The 18,939-nt window shown below is 41.7% G+C and overlaps 2 protein-coding genes across 7 annotated transcripts in view; one reads left to right on the top strand and one right to left on the bottom strand.

The window, feature by feature from the left end:
• The window catches only part of MYO7B (myosin VIIB), a 53,237-nt gene extending 42,274 nt beyond the window's left edge, over window positions 1–10,963 (top strand). For both annotated transcript variants that reach the window (XM_068145284.1, XM_068145285.1), the window contains 9 exons: window positions 1,822–1,927; window positions 2,051–2,164; window positions 3,065–3,152; window positions 4,221–4,324; window positions 5,579–5,764; window positions 6,915–7,031; window positions 7,729–7,812; window positions 8,429–8,548; window positions 9,258–10,963. In XM_068145284.1, the coding sequence (XP_068001385.1) occupies window positions 1,822–1,927; window positions 2,051–2,164; window positions 3,065–3,152; window positions 4,221–4,324; window positions 5,579–5,764; window positions 6,915–7,031; window positions 7,729–7,812; window positions 8,429–8,548; window positions 9,258–9,341 (1,003 nt within the window). In that variant the 3' untranslated portion in view covers window positions 9,342–10,963. The remainder of the gene's footprint in view (window positions 1–1,821; window positions 1,928–2,050; window positions 2,165–3,064; window positions 3,153–4,220; window positions 4,325–5,578; window positions 5,765–6,914; window positions 7,032–7,728; window positions 7,813–8,428; window positions 8,549–9,257) is intronic.
• A 336-nt stretch (window positions 10,964–11,299) lies between these two features.
• The window catches only part of LIMS2 (LIM zinc finger domain containing 2), a 34,163-nt gene continuing 26,523 nt past the window's right edge, over window positions 11,300–18,939 (bottom strand). For all 5 annotated transcript variants that reach the window (XM_068145298.1, XM_068145301.1, XM_068145299.1 and 2 more), the window contains exons 5-10: window positions 18,768–18,917; window positions 17,836–17,986; window positions 17,125–17,217; window positions 16,258–16,306; window positions 15,995–16,070; window positions 11,300–15,209 (exon numbers count right to left, since the gene is read on the bottom strand). In XM_068145298.1, coding sequence (XP_068001399.1) covers window positions 15,062–15,209; window positions 15,995–16,070; window positions 16,258–16,306; window positions 17,125–17,217; window positions 17,836–17,986; window positions 18,768–18,917 — 667 coding nt within the window. In that variant the 3' untranslated portion in view covers window positions 11,300–15,061. The remainder of the gene's footprint in view (window positions 15,210–15,994; window positions 16,071–16,257; window positions 16,307–17,124; window positions 17,218–17,835; window positions 17,987–18,767; window positions 18,918–18,939) is intronic.

The following is an 18,939-nucleotide window of genomic DNA, read 5'->3' as shown; positions in this document are numbered from 1 at the left end:
GCCACAGACCTCTCCAGTAAAGAAGTTGCTTGATGATTTCTCCCTCTAGCTCCTTCATCCTTCCCTTTCTTTTAGGCTGGCCTCTGTTAAGTCTGTGAGCCTGTGGGTCAGACTGAAGGGGAATGCTAGCACAGTGGCTGTCCCCCTTGCAGTGGATGTTTTTTGGCACTGCTAGGGAAATGTCACTGCATATTGAACTTGCCTTTGTGCTGCCTAAAAAATGCATGGAGAGGAATGCTATTCACTGATCTTTTTTCTATGAAGAAGACTGAAAAATTCCTGCCTCCCTATATCATGTTGCTATTCATGCTCCAAGCCCTGCTGAGCTGTAAAGAGCTTCTTTAGAGTGGGGAAGCAGGCAGGGAAAACCTGAATGGGCCATTTGGGAGAAGAATTCTGTCTGATATATATGTGCCCCACATCTAGAGCCTGAGGGGATGAAAACAGGAACAAAGAGAAATGTTGTTTTTTAAGATCACTTTTTAAAAAATTAAACCTAAGATTAAGCCTGAATCTGCTCAAAATAACAGAACAGAAAGGAGTATTTCAGTTGGAAAGGACCTACAATATTAGAATCATAGAACTGTTTTAGCTGGAAAAGACCTTCTAGATCATCTAGTCTAACTTCTCCCCATAAGTAATCTGCTTTCTTTGGGAGGGGAGAGCAGACAGCTCAAAGGACTCACCTACAATATGTGGAGCAGAGGCCAGCTGAGCCTTTGGGTACACCTTTTCCTTCGTGAATAGCTTTACAGTTTCATCTTCAGTCTGCTGGCCAGGGAACAAGCAGGCATCATACTGGGTATTAAGCAGACCTTACCTTGGCAATGAATCCCTAGCTGAGACTGCAAGGATATATGGCCCCATGCCTCCAGCCAAGCTGCTGCACATCCTTGGACTCCCTCTACTGCAAGCCCAGGAACAGATGCCTGAGTAGGGCAGGTCTAGACGTCTTATAATGCCTGCACAGTAGCAAAGCACATGCTGTGCAACTTGGTTCTAGTCAGGTTTTCCTCCTCCAAATGAAACTGTTACTTTATTTAATATAAAAAAATAGGTTTTTAACTCCACACAACTAAAGCTAGATGCCAGACTGAGCTCTCTTCCTGAGAGACTGGCCTAGTGCAAGAGAGGAGTTTGATTCCTAGGCTTCAGCATACAAAATCTCCAAACAGCCTGCTCTGTGCCACTGAGGGCAGGCAAATACCAGCCGCAGGAGGCAATGTACTAGATTTGTCCTCAGTTCAAGTGTTTCAAGGTTTTTGCATGACTCAGACTTCAGAGCCAGTTCCTTTGCTTTAAAATTCAGATCTGCTCTGGGATTGTATAGCTTAAGAGCCTCCTGAATCACTGATTACATGCCAGCTCTTATATAAAATGTAGGGCTTCCAGCAGTCCTCCAGACTTTTCTGATGCTTTTCCCCTGGGCTGTAGCTCCTTTTGCATCTGAATCCATCTTTTTGCTGACACAAGAATTACATAAAATTAATTCTCCTTGTGGACACCATCTTCACACTTCAGTAACAGTAAGGAAAAATGTTGCTGAATACATAGAAGGGGTGATGGTACAGGCTAGGAAGGTGAATTATTCATGCAGCCTCCTTGCAGAGCAGAACAGACTTTTTCCTACACATGTGAGACCTTCAGTTTCTTGCTGTTAATATACTGATTTGCACTGGGGTGAAGGCCCATTGGAGCCCACCTCATCACACAGTACTAGCTTTTGGATGGAGTCTGTTGTTTGGACAGACTACTGTTTTTTAACTCCTCCAAGATTAAACATCCTACACTGAGTATTCTGATGGTGGCGGCACTTTACAGGAGTGGCTCCCGGAAGTGGGCACCCCATCCTGTGGAGGTTGAGGCCATCTTACAGAACAACACGAAGATCTCGCACAAGATTTACTTCCCCAATGAAACAGAACAGGTAAGAACTTAATTGTTTTCCCAGCCTTGACTATTTTCCAAACCATAATGTGTTCATGCAGGAGCTCATTTCAAGACACTCAGTCTCTCTCCTCTACGTAACACACGTCTCATTATTTCATAGACATTTGATGTGGGAACAAACACCAAAATCCGGACTCTGTGTCAGAACATTGCTTCCAAATTGCAGCTGAGCTCCTGGGAAGGTTTCAGCCTTTTTGTGAAGATTGCAGACAAGGTAACTCTTCTCAGCCATAGCAGGGTGGCCAGACTTCCCCTTCCTCTCTTACTTATTTACTAGACCACCTGAACAACCATATATGAAACCAAGCAACACAGCAGGTCATTACTGTTTCTGTCTGGAGGGGTACAACCTAGATCCAAACTTTTAGCACCTGACAATTGAATCTCTTGAAGAAGCTCACATCAAAGTGACTGACATAGTTGCTCAGTGGTCAGTCTACCAGCAGTATAGATGGTATTAAAAACAGAGACAATGCAGGATTTCTTGCAGCTGCTGGGATGGTAGCAAATTGCATGTTGTGTGCTGCTGGATTCATCCCTTTTCCACTCAGGCTTTGCCCAGGAAATGCACTGCATGTGTACAGTGCCCACTGCTGTTAGAGAAAGCAGTGGCTGACCAGCACTGGTTGATTGCTCTCTAGTTTCTCAGAAACTTGCCTTGCCTGAGCTGGAGTTTGGGTTGGCTGTCTCACTGAGAGGTCCCTTCCCCCTGGAACTGTGATCAAGGCAGAAGCAGCACTGAGTTCAAGCACAGAGAGTGTCTGATGCACTGTGTTCCATAAAAGAGGAATCCAGTATGTGCCAATATCTAACAGAGAGTAGATAGCCAAGAATAAGGTAAGCATCTTCAGCTTGACTTCAATAAGCAGGTTGGAAAGAAAAAAACAACAGAAGATATAGTAAAAATTCCCATATGAAATGTGAACCATTTGAGCCTTCCTGCTCCCATTTCTCTACTACTTTCCTCTTGCCTCTGTCTTTCCTGCTCTAATTGTGCTCTCTCACTATAGACAGGGAAAGAAAGTTCAGCCTAATACTTGAGTATGCTGGGACACACAGTATTTTGTATTTTATATGATCTGCTAATCCACTATTTGCTTGGCCTCTTTCCCAGGTGATCAGTCAGAATGAAGCAGACTATTTCTTTGACTCATTAAGGCAGGTGACAGACTGGAACAGAAGGAACAAACCAGGGAAGGATGGTAAGGAGAATTCCAGCTTAAGATAATGCATGAGATACTCTGTTGATCTGAGGAAATAGATTTATCCAGTAAGATTTAGTCTATCTTGGGTCTTTGGTGTGGCAGAGCCTTGTTATACCATCTTAGTTTGCACATACAGTTACTGCCTGCACCAGCAGTAAGATCCAGTGACCTGATGCATCCAAGCACCGGCCATCAGAAACACTAGAACATCTTTATGGGGGCTTCGCTCCAGGAGTTTTAAATTGTTACCAAAGATTCTTCATGACCTGTTGCATCCAAAACACACAGCTGGATGCACACAAGTTAACTAGGTTGATCCTCTTTACTGTCCAAGGCTTATGCATTGTCAGATCACGTATCAGCCAACACATGTCAACAAAACTCCAGTTCCTTGGGTTGTTAGAAAATTGTTGTCCAGATTCTTACTTCATGATAACAAAGCATTAGTTGTATGGTCAGGGGGGCACTTTTTAGAATAAAACAACATAACATTCATGACAGCAAATCTTTGCACTTCACCCCACGTATAACATACATTTGGAAACAATCAAACTCAGACTCCACTCAAATTTCACATTCATTTATCCTGACCTTTGCTTATTTTAGGGTATCTGAGGTTCAACTTCCTGAAGCACTAAGTACCTAAGATTTTCTGATTTCATTCTTCTCCCCATGGCTGACAAAGCTGCTAGCAGCTCTGAAAATCACAACATAAGAGCGCTAAATCACAATTCATTTCTATAAACATAGCCATCGGGGAATGTGCTTGCATCAGTGTAACAAATTCAGGTGTGCTGCACATCAGCAGGCAGCTGTCATAAGCATCAAGAAACACTTATCTTCCACCAAGAAATAACACCAAACTTCTTCATCTCTGAAGAGCCTGCACCATAATTACTGCATGATTAGTGTCCAGGAATGGACAACTAATTACTTTTCTTGGCCATCTAGTAATTTTCTATCTATTAAAAGCAGAACTACATTTCCAAAGAAACTCACAAGCCTTTTAAAGCTGCAGAACTCTACAGTGACAGAGAGAATACTAACAAGATGTTGTTTCCTTAGGAGCTATGTCTGTGGCCTATGAGGTGTACTTCATGAGAAAGCTGTGGCTGAATGTAATTCCTGGGAAGGACTTGAAAGCTGATTCCATTTTTCATTACCACCAGGTAACCAGCTCCCTAAAGCATAAATACCACAGCAGGCAACATGATACAAGAAATTTTCCTGAGAAAGCAAGCCTGGTGGAGTATTACCATCTCCCTCACCAAGGCCAGCATTACATAGAGCCTCTAGAGGAACGTCTCTGAAGGGAACAGCTCAGCCTCAGGAGCAGATTTATTTCTCAGTGCTCACATCTTAGCTATATGGGAGCACAGCTCCCTTATTTAATTGTTCCTGGAATTGCTCAGCTTTCTCCATAATTATGGAGAATTATACAATGGTTTGGGTGGGAAAACACTTTTAAAGACCATCCAGAGGACCTCCACAGTATCACAGTATAACTAAGGTTGGAAAGAACCTCGAGGATCATCGAGTCCAACCTATCAACACAGACTCCATGACTAGACCATGGCACCAAGTGCCACGTCCAATCCCCCTCTTGAACGCCTCCAGCGACGGTGACTCCACCACCTCCCTGGGCAGCACATTCCAATGACGAATGACTTGCTCGGTGAGGAACTTCCTCCTCACCTCGAGTCTAAACCTCCCCTGGCGCAGCTTGAGACTGTGTCCCCTTGTTCTGGTGCTGGTTGCCTGGGAGACCAACCCCTTCCTGGCTACAACCACCTTTCAGGTAGTTGTAGAGGGCAATGAGGTCACCCCTGAGCCTCCTCTTCTCCAGGCTAAACAATCCCAGCTCCCTCAGCCTCTCCTCATAGGGCTTGTGTTCAAGGCCTCTCGCCAGCCTTGTTGCCCTTCTCTGGACACGTTCAAGTGTTTCGATGTCCTTCTTAAACTGAGGGGCCCAGAACTGGACACAGTACTCAAGGTGCGGCCTAACCAAAGCAGAGTACAGGGGCACTATGACTTCCCTGCTCCTGCTGGCCACACTATTCCTAATGCAGGCCAGGATGCCATTGGCCCTCTTGGCCACCTGGGCACACTGCTGGCTCATATTCAGGTGGCTGTCGATCAGCACCCCCAGGTCCCTCTCTGTCTGGGAGCTCTCCAGCCACTCCGACCCCAGCCTGTAGCTCTGCTTGGGATTGCCGTAGCCAAAGTGCAGCACTCGGCACTTGGACTTGTTAAGTGCCATCCCATTGGATACTGCCCATAACCTCCAGAAGTAATCAAACATACTTGAGATGTGCTTGGACTCTGTTTGGCAAAACTCACATCCTTACCACAGAGATTTAGAACGTCCAAGATAGGGTTTGCTTCAGCCCATTACATCTGGATTCAGAGGTGGTCTCTTCCAGGAGTTGCCGAAGTACCTCAGAGGCTATCACAAGTGTTCCAAGGATGAAGCTGTCCAGCTGGCAGGCCTGATTTATAAAGTGCGCTTCAACAATGACCGCACGCAGCTGGCAACCATCCCCAAAATCCTGAAGGAGCTGGTGCCAGACAATCTGCTCCGAGTGATCTCACCAGATGAGTGGAAGAAGGTAAGAACATCAACTTGCATTAATCACACTACTTCCTCAGAGCTTTATGAGAGAAGAAAGATATTGAATCACACTATGTTTTCAATCTGACAGTCTTTGAAAGCACTGTGGAGGGACGTTACCAGATGTTGCTGTTTTACCTGGAGGAGGTTCTAGGGAGACCTAATAGCAGCCTTCCAGTACCTGAAGGGGGCCTACAGGAAGGATGGAGACAGACTGATTGCAAAGGCCTGCAGTGACAGGATGAGGGGCAATGGCTTCAAACTAGAGAAGGACAGATTTAGATTAGATATCAGAAAGAAGTTCTTTACTATTGAGGGTGGTGGACCATTGGAACAGATTGCCCAGGAAGGTGGTTGAGGCCCCTTCCCTGGAGATATTCCAGATAAGGCTCAATCTAGTAGAGGGTGTCCCTGCTGACTGCAGGGAGGTCAGACTAGATGAACTTTCAAAGTCCTTTCCAGCCTGGACCATTCTATGATTCTACCTATTACAAGCCTCTCTACCAGAGCTCTGAGAAGTTTCTGCAGGTTTTGATGACTGATTTAAGACATTCCTTGGAGATACAAATACATTTTCAATGCTCAGAAGAGTTAGATATAGGCAAGTTCGTGATGGGACTGGGGATTTGAGGACCTAGTAGAGAAATAGGAAATTAAGACGTGTTCTAAATATTTCATCGTTTGGCCAGTAAAATCAGTCACCTTGCACCATCTGCATACTCAGAGCAAAAGGCTATTTTATACATCAAAAGCAAGAAAGTTTCAGCAGGTACTTATCACTCCACCAAGGAAGACATGGGACATGATTTCAAACAGAGGGAAAATTCACCCTACTTGTTTCAGCAGAAAATGTGATACATGCCTGTGGATATTGAAGGCTGGCTTTCTGAATTTTGTTTCATCCCATATTGTACCTCAGCTCTGAAATCCACTCCCTTGGGCTCCTGGACTTACTACACCCAGCCCATTAGTAACCCACACTGGGGAGGTTCTGGCTCTGCCCTGCCCCATGGCATGGTAGGCTACTTTCACTTTCACTGTCTTCTGTTGCTGTGGGCAAAAGACTGATCTTGGTGATGATTTCATGCTGCCTTTAATGCTAACACTGGAGACCAGTGAAAAGGCTTTGTATCCCTTTTTCTAAACAGAGCATTACTGCAGCCTATAGTAAACACGAAGGAAAAACTGTGGATGAGGCCAAGATTGCCTTCCTGAAAATGATACACCGGTGGCCAACATTTGGATCAGCCTTCTTTGAGGTGAAGGTAGGTTTAAAGGCTTGTATGAATGGCTTTGGAGGACATGAACTGACTATAATTCCACATCAGTTCAGCAAGAATATATTATAATCCTGAATTCCCACCATCTACTGAGGAAGACTCAGTTCTTTGAAAGGGGGAAGATGGGTTCTTTTATCTATTCTCAGCTATGCTTGCTAATTACCAGATATGGTGGTGTTCTACTTTTAAACCCTAATATTACTACTATGTAGTAGTTGTAGTAGTGGACTTTTAGTTATGTAGATATTTAATCGTCCTGTCACTGTTCTCCACAACAAAATGCTGCCACATCTTGTATCTCTGAGTCTTTTTCCCTCAGAACAGAACTGTACCGATCCTTTCATTCCACAGTAGATACCTCCAGGAACGATTTCCCACTTGCTACCTTTAATTCATCCTCACTAGGTTTTTAAGTGGTGTGCAAAAACCATTAAGTGTGTTATCAAATAGCCTAGGAAATAACCAACTTGGTTCTGCTTTTACGTAACAGCTGCTTAAGTCATCAATACATGGCTGAAAAAGTCTCCCCTAGCAATACGGACACAATACTGAAGTGCTTTATATTTGAGTGTTTATCTGGCAAAGAGAACAAGCAGCACTGGATGTTGTTAAAAGTCATGACGCACCTGATAAGGAAAACATCTTCATTTTCTGCTTATCTTGCTCTGTTATTCATTTATAGCAAACCTCAGAGCCAAACTTCCCAGAGATTGTGCTGATTGCAATCAACAAACAAGGAGTCTCAGTGATACATCACAAGACAAAGGTAACAGTTGCTTCTCCAGAGTCACTATCCATTTCCTGCGTGAAACCAAAGAAAACGCCATTGCTGCAATCAATTTTTTTTGCAGTTTTTGCACTAGGAAGGAAATAGTGTAGAGCACCTCTGAACAAATGTTAATCATGATGGACTGGGGCAAAGTGGCAAGATCAGACAGATAAATGGACAGTGCTCTAGGGAACCTACTTCAGAAAAATGTTTGCAGGAAACCCAAGGTGTGTAAAAGATCAGGTTGAATGGCAGTGCTTAGCTGTTCTCTAACACAAACAGTCTGGTCTTACCAAGCTCCTGGGCAGTATGAATATCACTATTTGCTTTTAATAAGAAAATCAATATCCAGTGAGTTATAGATTATTGTAAGTATAATATCAGTATAATTAAGGCACAGAGCAATGTATAAAGAAATGAGATCGCATTACAGTGATTAAAACTCAGTTGCTTGGTGAAAATACAATAGACTAGCAGTCTAGATGGAAGACCTACCTTGGGCCACTGTGTTTCTAAATTAAGTGAGAAAGAAAGTAAATGTCTCTGGCTTTACAGGTTTTCTCACATTTTCGTTTCAGAAACATTCTATAGTTCAGTTTGTTTCCTCTTGCAGGAAATTTTAACAGTCTACCCCTTCAACAAAATCTCCAATTGGAGCAGTGGGAGCACATACTTTCACATGACAATAGGGAACCTGGTACGAGGAAGCAGGATCTTATGTGAGACATCTCTGGTAAGAAGAATTTTGTCAATTTATACACACAAACTCCTAATTTTTCCTTTACATCAAACAAAGTATCACTGCTATGTCAATAAAGTTGTAGTTTATAACTGGCTCAGTGCTATATAATGCCATCAAATGCAAAGACATAAGTTACAAAGACAAGGAAAAATAGTAATTTCCCAAATTCTTCCCTGACATCAAAATTCTGTCTGAGACATTACAAAAAGACTGCAATTACCCACAAAACTATGCAGGAGGCTTTTTGTCTTGCATGGTTTGATCCATCTATGCACTAATACCATCCTTGTGAGATTCTACACTTTTCAGTGAATGGTACTGCCTTTGTAAGAATCAGTTTCAGGTTGCCTACAGACTCGGACAAGCAGCACTGAATTGATATTTAATAGTAAATATGTAAAGGCAGCATAAGTATATTTAAGGGCTAGCTTCTCTCAGAAAAGCCTGGATTCCTAAGTACAATATGCCAGTCTACAGACAGAATAACAAAGAGGCAGTAGAGCTATGCCCTGGAAAGTTTTATAAATCTATGAATGGAAGAGCAGAGGGAGGAATAGACAAGTAATTATCAAACCAGTGATAGCTGTTGGAAGAGAAGTACATGCAGAGGGGAACAAAAGAAGATAAAATGGAGGAAGCAACAGTTATTTCTGCTAGTGGAGCTTTCTGAGAGAATTAATACTTTTTTTGTGCCTGACAGGGTTACAAAATGGATGACCTGTTAACATCCTATGTACGCCTGCTAATGGATGCTGTAAACAAGCAAAAGAACCTGCAAGCCTGAGAGCGAAACTACAACCCATGACCCAGACCTGTGCCAAATTACCTGTAATTCCATCTTCCAGAAGAAATGCCATTTAAGAGATACTAATCTTGATGATCAGTCTTCTGATCACACACTGAATGAACTGTGTTGCTGAAATACTACCACAAGAGAAACTTAAGTGAGCACATGCTTTCAAGTGTCTGTAACACTTGTCCTTCTCAGATTCAGATTTAGAGAAAGTTTAGCTGGATTTTAGAGTAATATGGGAGCAATGGACAGAGGAACTCTAACATGAGAACCTGTTCTGATACTCTCAATCTTCATTCTTAAAGAAAGACACATGCTAACACTTGTCTTCCTTTTGGAAGTAAAATGTCCCCTTGTTGTATGTGCCCTTACCAAATGCATAAATTAAAGTGAGTCTTTGAAAGAAAGGTAATGTTGGGTTTTTCCCCACCTTTTTTAAGCTCTAAGGGTGGAGAAACACCCTTTAGTAGTAGGATAGCTGGATACCTTTGAAAGGTAAGATGATGGTTTCCATAATTTTATCAGTAGAGTATGTGCTGCAAATTACAGTAGGCTATGACAGCCAGTTACTGTCAGAATGTAACTGCCATTCCAGTGGGCTGCTAAATTAGCAGGCTGTCCACTCATTTGCCATTGCCTTGGTTAAATTAGTTTTCTTTCATCCACAATTTATAATGCACTTGGAAACTAGTAACTACTTTCTGCTATGCAGTTTCTAGGAAACATAAACCCCAAAATGAGTCAGGATTTTGGGCCCTTTACTTTGACTCAGATGCTACTATTTCAAATTACAGATGTGCTATTCAATGCAAAATGGAAGTGAAGAACTCGGTCTAACAGACAGCTGTTGAAGAGAGAGTTTTCTGCTTTATTAAAATGTTCCCATCTTGGGAGTTATGCAGACATTTGTTCATGAGACAAGAATAATAGCTTTAATTTCTCCTGATCTTTTCCTGTTTAGCAGACACTTTGAATGGTAAAATTTGATTCAGCACTTCATCTCTTAGACCTTTGTAAACACACAACTTGGGTCCTATAGGAAGCAGAGGGTGCTCAAAATGTGTAAAGCTTATATGCACGGTGGTGTTTGTAAGCCTAGATGCTTACCCATCCAGAGAACAAGTACTCCTTAGTGAATGACGAGCCCTCCCTTGCTCACAGTGAAACATGGACATGTCTTAAAGCATTTACACCAAGTTCCTTGAGACATGATCTGGCAGTGCTGGAAAAACAGCTCTGGTAGATCTCTGAAATTTGCCAATGTATGCACAATGGTTCTCTTGTTCCCTCAGATGTGGGTGTGTGAAATTAAAATGCTAACGGCAGTTTTGTACATGGGTGGCAGGGAAGAGCCCCACTCTCTTTGTGCATCTCAACGAGTGCCACACTTGACAGAATAGCTGATCCTTTTGCATGCACGTAGGTTTTACTGCTGTAATGTCCATTGCTGGCAATGGAAACGTTTGAGACTAACGACTTGGAGTTGTCATCCTATGTCTAATCTAACTGGCTATAGGTGAGAAATATGCAATACCCTACCTGTACAAAAAAGACATTTTGCAGCCAAACTGTATTGTTTCTGGTTTTTAAATAAAACACTGCAGAAAAATCAACCACAATGCCCTTTTTTAACAAGAAAGTTGAATACTCACTCCATGTAATGTAGACCTACCAAACATCCACGACAGCCTGCAAACGACCACATCATCCCATCTACTCGGTGTACACACAGCACAATTTGTACAGCCCAGCTTCTATAAGGATTATACCCCTTTCTGCACATCCTCAGCAACCAACACGTCACCACAGAAGCAGCATGGATCCAGAACATGAATTCACCGTGACAGTACAATCCCAAGAGTACCTCAGAGTGCATAATGCTCTCTGGCTCAGCATTGCAGATGTCTTTTTGTTGTTTTTTTTACTATACAATATACAACTCTTTAACATTTGATTTTTGTGTGAAGATTTCAAATGTATTACAGTTCATTTTATTGCAGGAACATAAAAAGGTACAGTGTTACAACATTTCAATCCACAATCATATGTTTTGGGTAGACAACACAAACATGTGATAAAATGAGACCCCACACGGTGCAGAATCCACACAGTTCATCAAAGCCTGAACCAAAGCAAGTAGCTGCTAATTCTTTTACTCACTCTATACCATCCTCAGCACTTAACAGTGCTTTACAGACTAGTACAACCTCATTTATTACATTTGCCTGCAACCTGTCTTCAGCATCCAACAACTTTTACAAAGTGCCAGCCACATCATCTAATACAAAACATGCAACAGCTAGAAACTCTGTAGAGGAGACTGAAAGCTATTGGCCTAGACTACACAGACCACTGTAAAAAATAAAGACTAAGATGTAAACCTTAGAGAGCTGATTAGGCTGCCATAACAAAAGATTGCAAGTCATTAGCATACCCTCTGAATACAAACAGGCTTCATGTAGCATGGCTTCCAAAAGCAAAACCATTTTCAAGTGCGCTCAGTGAATATTAGTGATTTTAATTCAGTATGTGTAAATATGAATGTAAATTATAACGATGAGACAACAATTCTTCCTAAGTGCAGACTTCTGACCCAAATTCAGCCTTGATCTAAATCTATACTCTCCAGTAGTGTAATACTTCAGATTAATTTGGCCAGCATGTCCATTTACAGCAATGGGAAAAAGCACGCAACCTATTGACTGAGAAGTAGACTTTATATAAAAAGAAAAATCCAAAACAGAAGCAAAAGCCACCCTGCCAGCCTATCTACACACTTGTTACATTGTCTGCCTTATATTCTAGTTGTTTTTTAAAAAGGGGGCTCAAAGAAGTAGAGGAAAAAGCATTTATTTCAAATATTAATAGTTATTACTCTTCCTTAAATTCCACTGTCCCACCAAAAGGCATGTCAGTGATGTTCACTGCTGTTGCAGGCTAGAGGCAGTGAGAGTATAACACAAACAGTTATTAAAAAAGTAGTAATTTAAGAGATACTCTGCTAATGTAGAGATCAGGGATTGTGAGGACCCATTTTCCTTCACTAACTTTTGGAAATGCTCTGAACATATGGACATAATCCAAATCCTAGAGAACCAATTGGTTTATCAAAGAGAATGACATCAACTGTCCTTCAATCACTGAAGTTACTAGGTATACTGAACGTCTAACATGAGACAAAGCAAGAGCACACACTAAGTCTCTGCTTGCAGTACAGAAGTAACTCTATTCACCTCTACATACATGCATTTTCCATTGCTGAATTTGAGAGTGGCCACTGAAAGAATATTACCTGTTGCCTGAAAGTTGCATCGTCTTCCCATATTTACCAGTAGTTATACATCTGTGTGTTCCTCCACCATCTTCCCAGGAGGCTGGAGATACACAGCTGCTCAGGTTTAGCATTAGACTTGGCCTACGACTAGACTTAAGAACAGGCCTAAAAGCTTTATGCCAAGAAGAATCTGCACCTAGATCAGCAGCTCTTGATTTTTATGCTGTGAAAAACCACCAGAGAATAGGCTAATAGCATGAGTCTTTGCAGTCACCACATAGTGCTGTTCTTTGTGCCCTTAACTAAAAGACCATTTGAAGGTTGATGAGAGAACAGTGACCTTCTCCTAAAGCAGTGACAAAAGCAGCTACAATTGCTGTAATCTACAGTGCTTAGTGGTTAGAAGATGAAACAGCTCTGCTGTTAAAAACAGGCCTACCTCCTCCTCAGTGTTACAGCAGATGCAGTATACCCCCGCTAAAAGTTAATAGTCACTTACAGCAACAAATGGCAAAGCAGCTGAAGGGAACCGAGTAAAGCCAGTAAGTATCTAAGAGATGGTCTGCACGTGGAATTCTCATCTGCACACAGTTAGCCAGGACTTCCCACCACTGCTGTGATATTGCCGGTACAGCTTCATGGGTAGGAGCTACAGCAAGCACGTGAACAGCTGTCAGCACTTAGCTATCACCTTGTTGAGATCTAGTCTGAGCAGTGTGATGGCAGTGAGGACAATTTCAAGTTAGATTTTTGTCCCAGTCCAATGCTACTCACAGATACAAGAACTGAAGAGGCTTTAAACTTGCTAGCTAATTCACATGGAGCTGCAGACTGGTGCCCATGATCAACTGCTGTGCTCATTTGACCTAACAAACTAGCTCCCTTTTTGGAAGACTTAAATCATGCTAGGGACAGTACTCCTCAAATGCCTTTCACCCTGTCCACAAAAGGGCAGACACAATCTCCAGCTGTTCATGGAAAGGGGTTTTTAGACTGCTCATCTTAAATTAAGCACCAGAAAGTATGGGGAACACCTGCAGAGGTCCCAAAAGCCCACTATGATTATAAAATACACCGTTGGACTCAGGAACAGCAGTGCTGATGACTCACCCCTAAAGAAACACTGAAAATGTTCAAAACCAGTAAGTTTCTCAGCACCCTGGGTTGTGCTAGCAGAGACAGTACAACCAGTGAAACTTCACCAGTGATAGGCAGCACTACAGAGAACTATACACTTAAGTTATACACATTAATGTCTGAGGTCCTTAGGGTTTAAGAAGAAAGGTTATGGGAAACTCGTGTGAAAACTTTAAGAAATTTTAATAAAAATTATTCTTTTTTCTTTTTTTTTTCCCTCTGCCTAAGACTACATTTGCTACAAACTGTAAATATTAGAGTCTCCTTCATGTAGTTGGGCTTTCTGGAGCATGACCAACAAGCATATCTTTCAAATAACGTGAGAAGGGCAGGGGAAAGTGAAGCACTTAAAATCAAATTGATAATATGGTACCAGTTTATCACACAAAAGAGTAAACAAGGTTCCAGCCACACTGCCTAAGGAATGTCAGCTATGCCAGTGGATAGAGGGTGCTTTGTGTTGACCACTAGAAGTTCTAGTACTCATGTAGTAGTAGAGAAAAATTGAGAAAATTAGTGTCAGTTCTAACAATCTTTTGTTTCCTATAGCCACCTCTTCCTTCAGGAGGGCCCAAACTCTTCCAAAGAGACTGATCATGGCCTTGACAACTGAAATCTCTGTGGCACTGTACAGAGAAGCAGCAATGCAAACTTTTTCAGCTGTCTTAACACTGGACCTAAGCAAAACAAACAAGCAATGTAGATGCCACAACTATTGGTTGCTGGGCTTTCCCAGTAAACCTGAAAACCAGGTCTGTACAGCATCTGTGTGTGGTCAGTGGGCATACAAAGAAAGATCAGAATATTTTGCAGGTAGCGGAGTGACAGCTTTCAGAATATTTGTCTACACATTAAAAAAATTAAGAATTACGTCACTCAGGATGAGACATTTCTAGACTTTAACTGAAAAAGACCAGAACACACATCTCTTCCGCCCTTCCACTCAACCACTGTTTCCAAATTCCTTAGACCACAGAGAACTGGACTGAGGACTACAGTTCAACTGAAGAAGGAAAAACTGTGTAGAATTCATCAATGGCAGAGTAAGTTGTTATTAAACAAATTACTAAGCAGCCTGTGAACTGATAAAGCAGAAATAATTTCTCTTTCTGCCAATGTTAATAGACAATTGCTTCAAAAAAGGGATAGTCAGTCAAGATCCAAGCTGCATTACCAGAAGCTGGGGAAAAGTACTAATCTTTGGTTTTATTTGTTCTTACTAATTACCTCTGTAATCAACAGCTGCTGTGGGCAGCAGCTTTTAACTGTAAGAGTGCAGTCACTAGACTGACAGACCTGTTTAAGCAGAGTTTAAATCCAGAGCTTTGGGATGTGCCTTCTTGGATGCCAGCTCTGACAACTTCTTCAGGCGTTTCTTCAGCTCCAGAGGGAATTTCTCATAGCACTTCTTGCACACAGGCTTCATGTCAAACTCCACAAACTTATTCCTTTAAAACAAAGAACAGTGACCTATTAAAATGGTATTTGCAAAAATCAACTCTCCCCATATCTACATAAATGCTGCTGTTTGTGTCCTATTGCATATAGAAAACAATTCACTTCTTAGTTTGGTCATGTAAGTACAGAAATTGTGTTCCATCAGGAAACTATGGTCTTCAGTACTGCTAGTTTTAAAAAAGCAGCAAGACTTTGCTATTTATTTATATGTAACAGTCTAGAATAGTAATGCTGTTACTGTAGAATGGAAGTGTCATTTCAAAGGTCCTCTCTGTGATGAATTAAGTGCTCCTGCATATACAAAGCTAGTGCAGACAAGTCAGCATAGGATTTGAACCTGAGAAGGGAAACATGTAGGACTGCTTTGTTTTCTGTCTCTCTTCTGCACATTTGGGGTAACTAGGATAATATTTTCTTTCAAAATAATCTACACAATTGTAAATACTGTCATTGAAGGGAGCATCCAGATTAAAGGGACATGAAGGATGCAGCTACTTCACAACAGGCAGTTACTCACATTTAGAGCCCTGTCTTTCTACTGCTGAATGAGTTCTCATCTTACTCAACCTTCTTACAGAACAGATTAATGAAGAAAAATAAGAGATTATGCTGAATTCCAGCTCCCTTGTAATTTTGAAAACAGTGGAATTATAAGCACCTGCTCCCACAGAGAAAAGGTAAACTGCCCCTCAGTGAGGCTCATGGCTCCCTCAAGCTGATAGCCTGCCATAGGGACAAATGTCTCACATGGTCCAAAATACAAACACTGACTTACTTCAGTGTAAGTTTGATGTTGCAGGTGGAGCAGGAGAAGCAATTCACACACCAGGCCTTGTTAAGAGCTGATACCACTGCAAAAGCAAAAGCACAGAATAAAGAGAAAACTGCCAGATTATCTGAATTTGGATTTGTATCCAAATTCAAATGAGGCCAGATGTGAAAAGAAACACTAGTGCCTTGCAACTGTGGGACTGCAACAGCTGCACTAACAAATGGCACAAGGACAGCAACCCAAAACAAGAAGGGAACAAATCTCACCATCGCCTTCTATCACGTGACTGCAGTTGTAGCAGACATCTCCAAAGAGCTGCACAGCAAAGGAAATAAGAACAGGAACTCATGTTACTGGCTACTTACACTCCCCAAATTACACAGCTGGTGTGAACATTAAGTTCTAACAATCAAAGAATTCCAAGACATTGCAGTAGCCCCCAAATATACCAATTTAAATCTTCTGAATAACTTCTCACATTTGCCAAAGAGTCTATGTTCCTTTGAATCTCATACCACTAATACCACAAAACCTTTTTTGTTGATGCCTCACACTCTACTACTGTTATGTAATCTTAAAGCACCATACATGTAGCAATTTGGAGAAAAGGAGATCAGTAGGGTATGTTTACTGCAGACAAACATCTAAGGCTTAACTATAAACATCAAAATGAAATGAAAGCTATCTTCAAAACACTAAGATTTATCTCTTATAACAGAATAATTTCTCTGACAGAAGAAAATACCAACCATGCAGCTGTTCAGTACAGTCATACAGAAAAAACAGGTTTTGAAACACACTTTTCTTATGCTTTAAGACAGCACAACATTGATCTTAGGTCCATGGATGCAAGTAATTATCAAAGATTTTAAATCACAATCCATGGTGGTTTTTTAATGTCAATGGCACGAAGTAAAAAAATTGATATCCTCAAGACATCTCTCTTCACTTCTCATAATCACTTCTCACACCTACCAAGAAAAACTATTCTGTTAACTCTCACAAATTTCTTAATAATGTATTATCTCTACAAATTCAGATTAAATAAAATCTGCATAGCTTTGCATATGAAAAATGGAAAAATGCATTTGCCAATTGGAGCAAGTACCTACAGCATAAATGGCAGAATTTACCTGGTTATAGTGAGTTTCACAGTAAGCCAGTCCTTTCTTCTCATAGTGTCGATGCCCCAAGAATGGCTTCTCACATTTAGCACAAACAAAATGCTGTATATGAAAAAACCAAAACATTCAGTGACAGTTAAAGCAACTTCTCCATCATCAGAGAGAAACTTGCATAGCTAAAAATCATGGCTTTATACAAGACACTTAATCCTAGAATGGTTTGGATCATAAGGGACCTTGAAAGACCACCTAGTTTCAGACCCTCTGCCATGGGCAGGGACATTACCCACTAGACCAGACTGCTCAAAACCCCATCCAATCTGGCTTTGAACGCTTCCAAGGATGGGGCAATATGAAACATATGCATTTAGGTTTTCATATATACTATGGATTATGCAATGCCTCCAGCTCCTGGAGCTGGAGGCATTGCAGGGCTGTGTCAGGCTGAAGAAGACACCTTTCACCTGATCTAGAATAGAATAAAATAGAATAGAATAAAGGTTCAACAGGGTTCTGGACAACCTGGTCTAGTTGAGGATGTCCCTGCTTACTACAGAGGGGGTTGAACCGGATGACCTTCAGACTCCCCTTCCAGCATGGGCCATACTGTAATTCTATGATTCTATTGTGGTGGTATGTAAATATTTACAGCTTCCAACTAGCACTAGGCCTCTTCCACAACAGCTCCTGAAGGAAATTTCAGATTCAGAGAGGCCTCACCTCAACATGCCACTGCTTTCCCAGAGCATTGACTACTCGTCCCTCAATGGGTCTGCGGCAGGCTCCACAGATGGGGATTCCCATCTTGTCATGGCAGGGCAGGCAATATAGTTCTCCCTTCAGTTCCCGGGCCTCAGCAGTCAGCTCCTTCCTGAAAACACAAACATATCCCTGAGTTAAGAATACCAAGTGAGCTCTTTAATACTCAAGGCAAAGTTTTGGAAGACCAAACGTGAAAGTAAACCTACTTCAGCAACATTCATGATACAAATGCAGAGTCATTAAATTAAGGTAGTGAAATACAGCCTACTGTCAACCCATCTTTCTATAATGGTTTCTCAGTTTGCCAGACAAGAGAACACAGGTGGAGTACCATGTCTTTGGCTAGACACTCTGGCAGAACCATGATGTATAACTAGCATACAAAGGCACAAGGGCCATCCTAGCAGTGCTCAGTACTGAGCCATTTACAATCTCTCTCAGCACTGGTACCTTTTCTAGAGCAGTACTGTGATCCAGTTACACTGCCTTCATGGTCATTGGACTGTGCCAAAAGGCTGACACAACTCACCAAGTCATCATTCTTTCCTATCCAGGAATGCAAAGTGAAACTACTTCCAATAGTCTGGCAACAGCTATCTTTGAACAACACTATTATGATAATCTGCACACAGCCATTCAGGTAATTACACACCAAAGAACTATTTTCATTGTCAGCATAAAATAGTGTTAGCCAAGTTTAGGATAAAAGAATGTGGAATAGCAAAACAAAGCTGTAGGCTTTCCAAATATATTTTGATTTCTCCTCACACCATTTCTGTTTGTTCAACAATGTGAAGGCAGCAAATTTTAGGCCTTGGAAAGGACTGCACTGCTGACTGTACTGTTTGTCTCTCTCCTTTGTTGTCAGAGTTCAGAATATGAGAACATACCCACAGTGGGTGCAGTTGAAGTGATCTGGATGGTAGGAATCATTCCTAAACATCAGAGGCTGCTCATCAATTATCAGGTGGCACTTCTGACAGATGTACTTGCCCAATCCCTTAGCCTTTTCACGGTTATGGCATGGCCTGCACAGATGCCTGGTTAAAGTAAAGAAAAGGA

Source organism: Melanerpes formicivorus, unplaced genomic scaffold, assembly GCF_026170545.1.
Source record: "Melanerpes formicivorus ecotype bairdi unplaced genomic scaffold, bMelFor1.0.p_v2 SCAF_12, whole genome shotgun sequence".
NCBI classification, from domain to species: Eukaryota; Metazoa; Chordata; class Aves; order Piciformes; family Picidae; genus Melanerpes; species Melanerpes formicivorus.
This window is presented reverse-complemented; position numbering and strand designations above follow the sequence as displayed.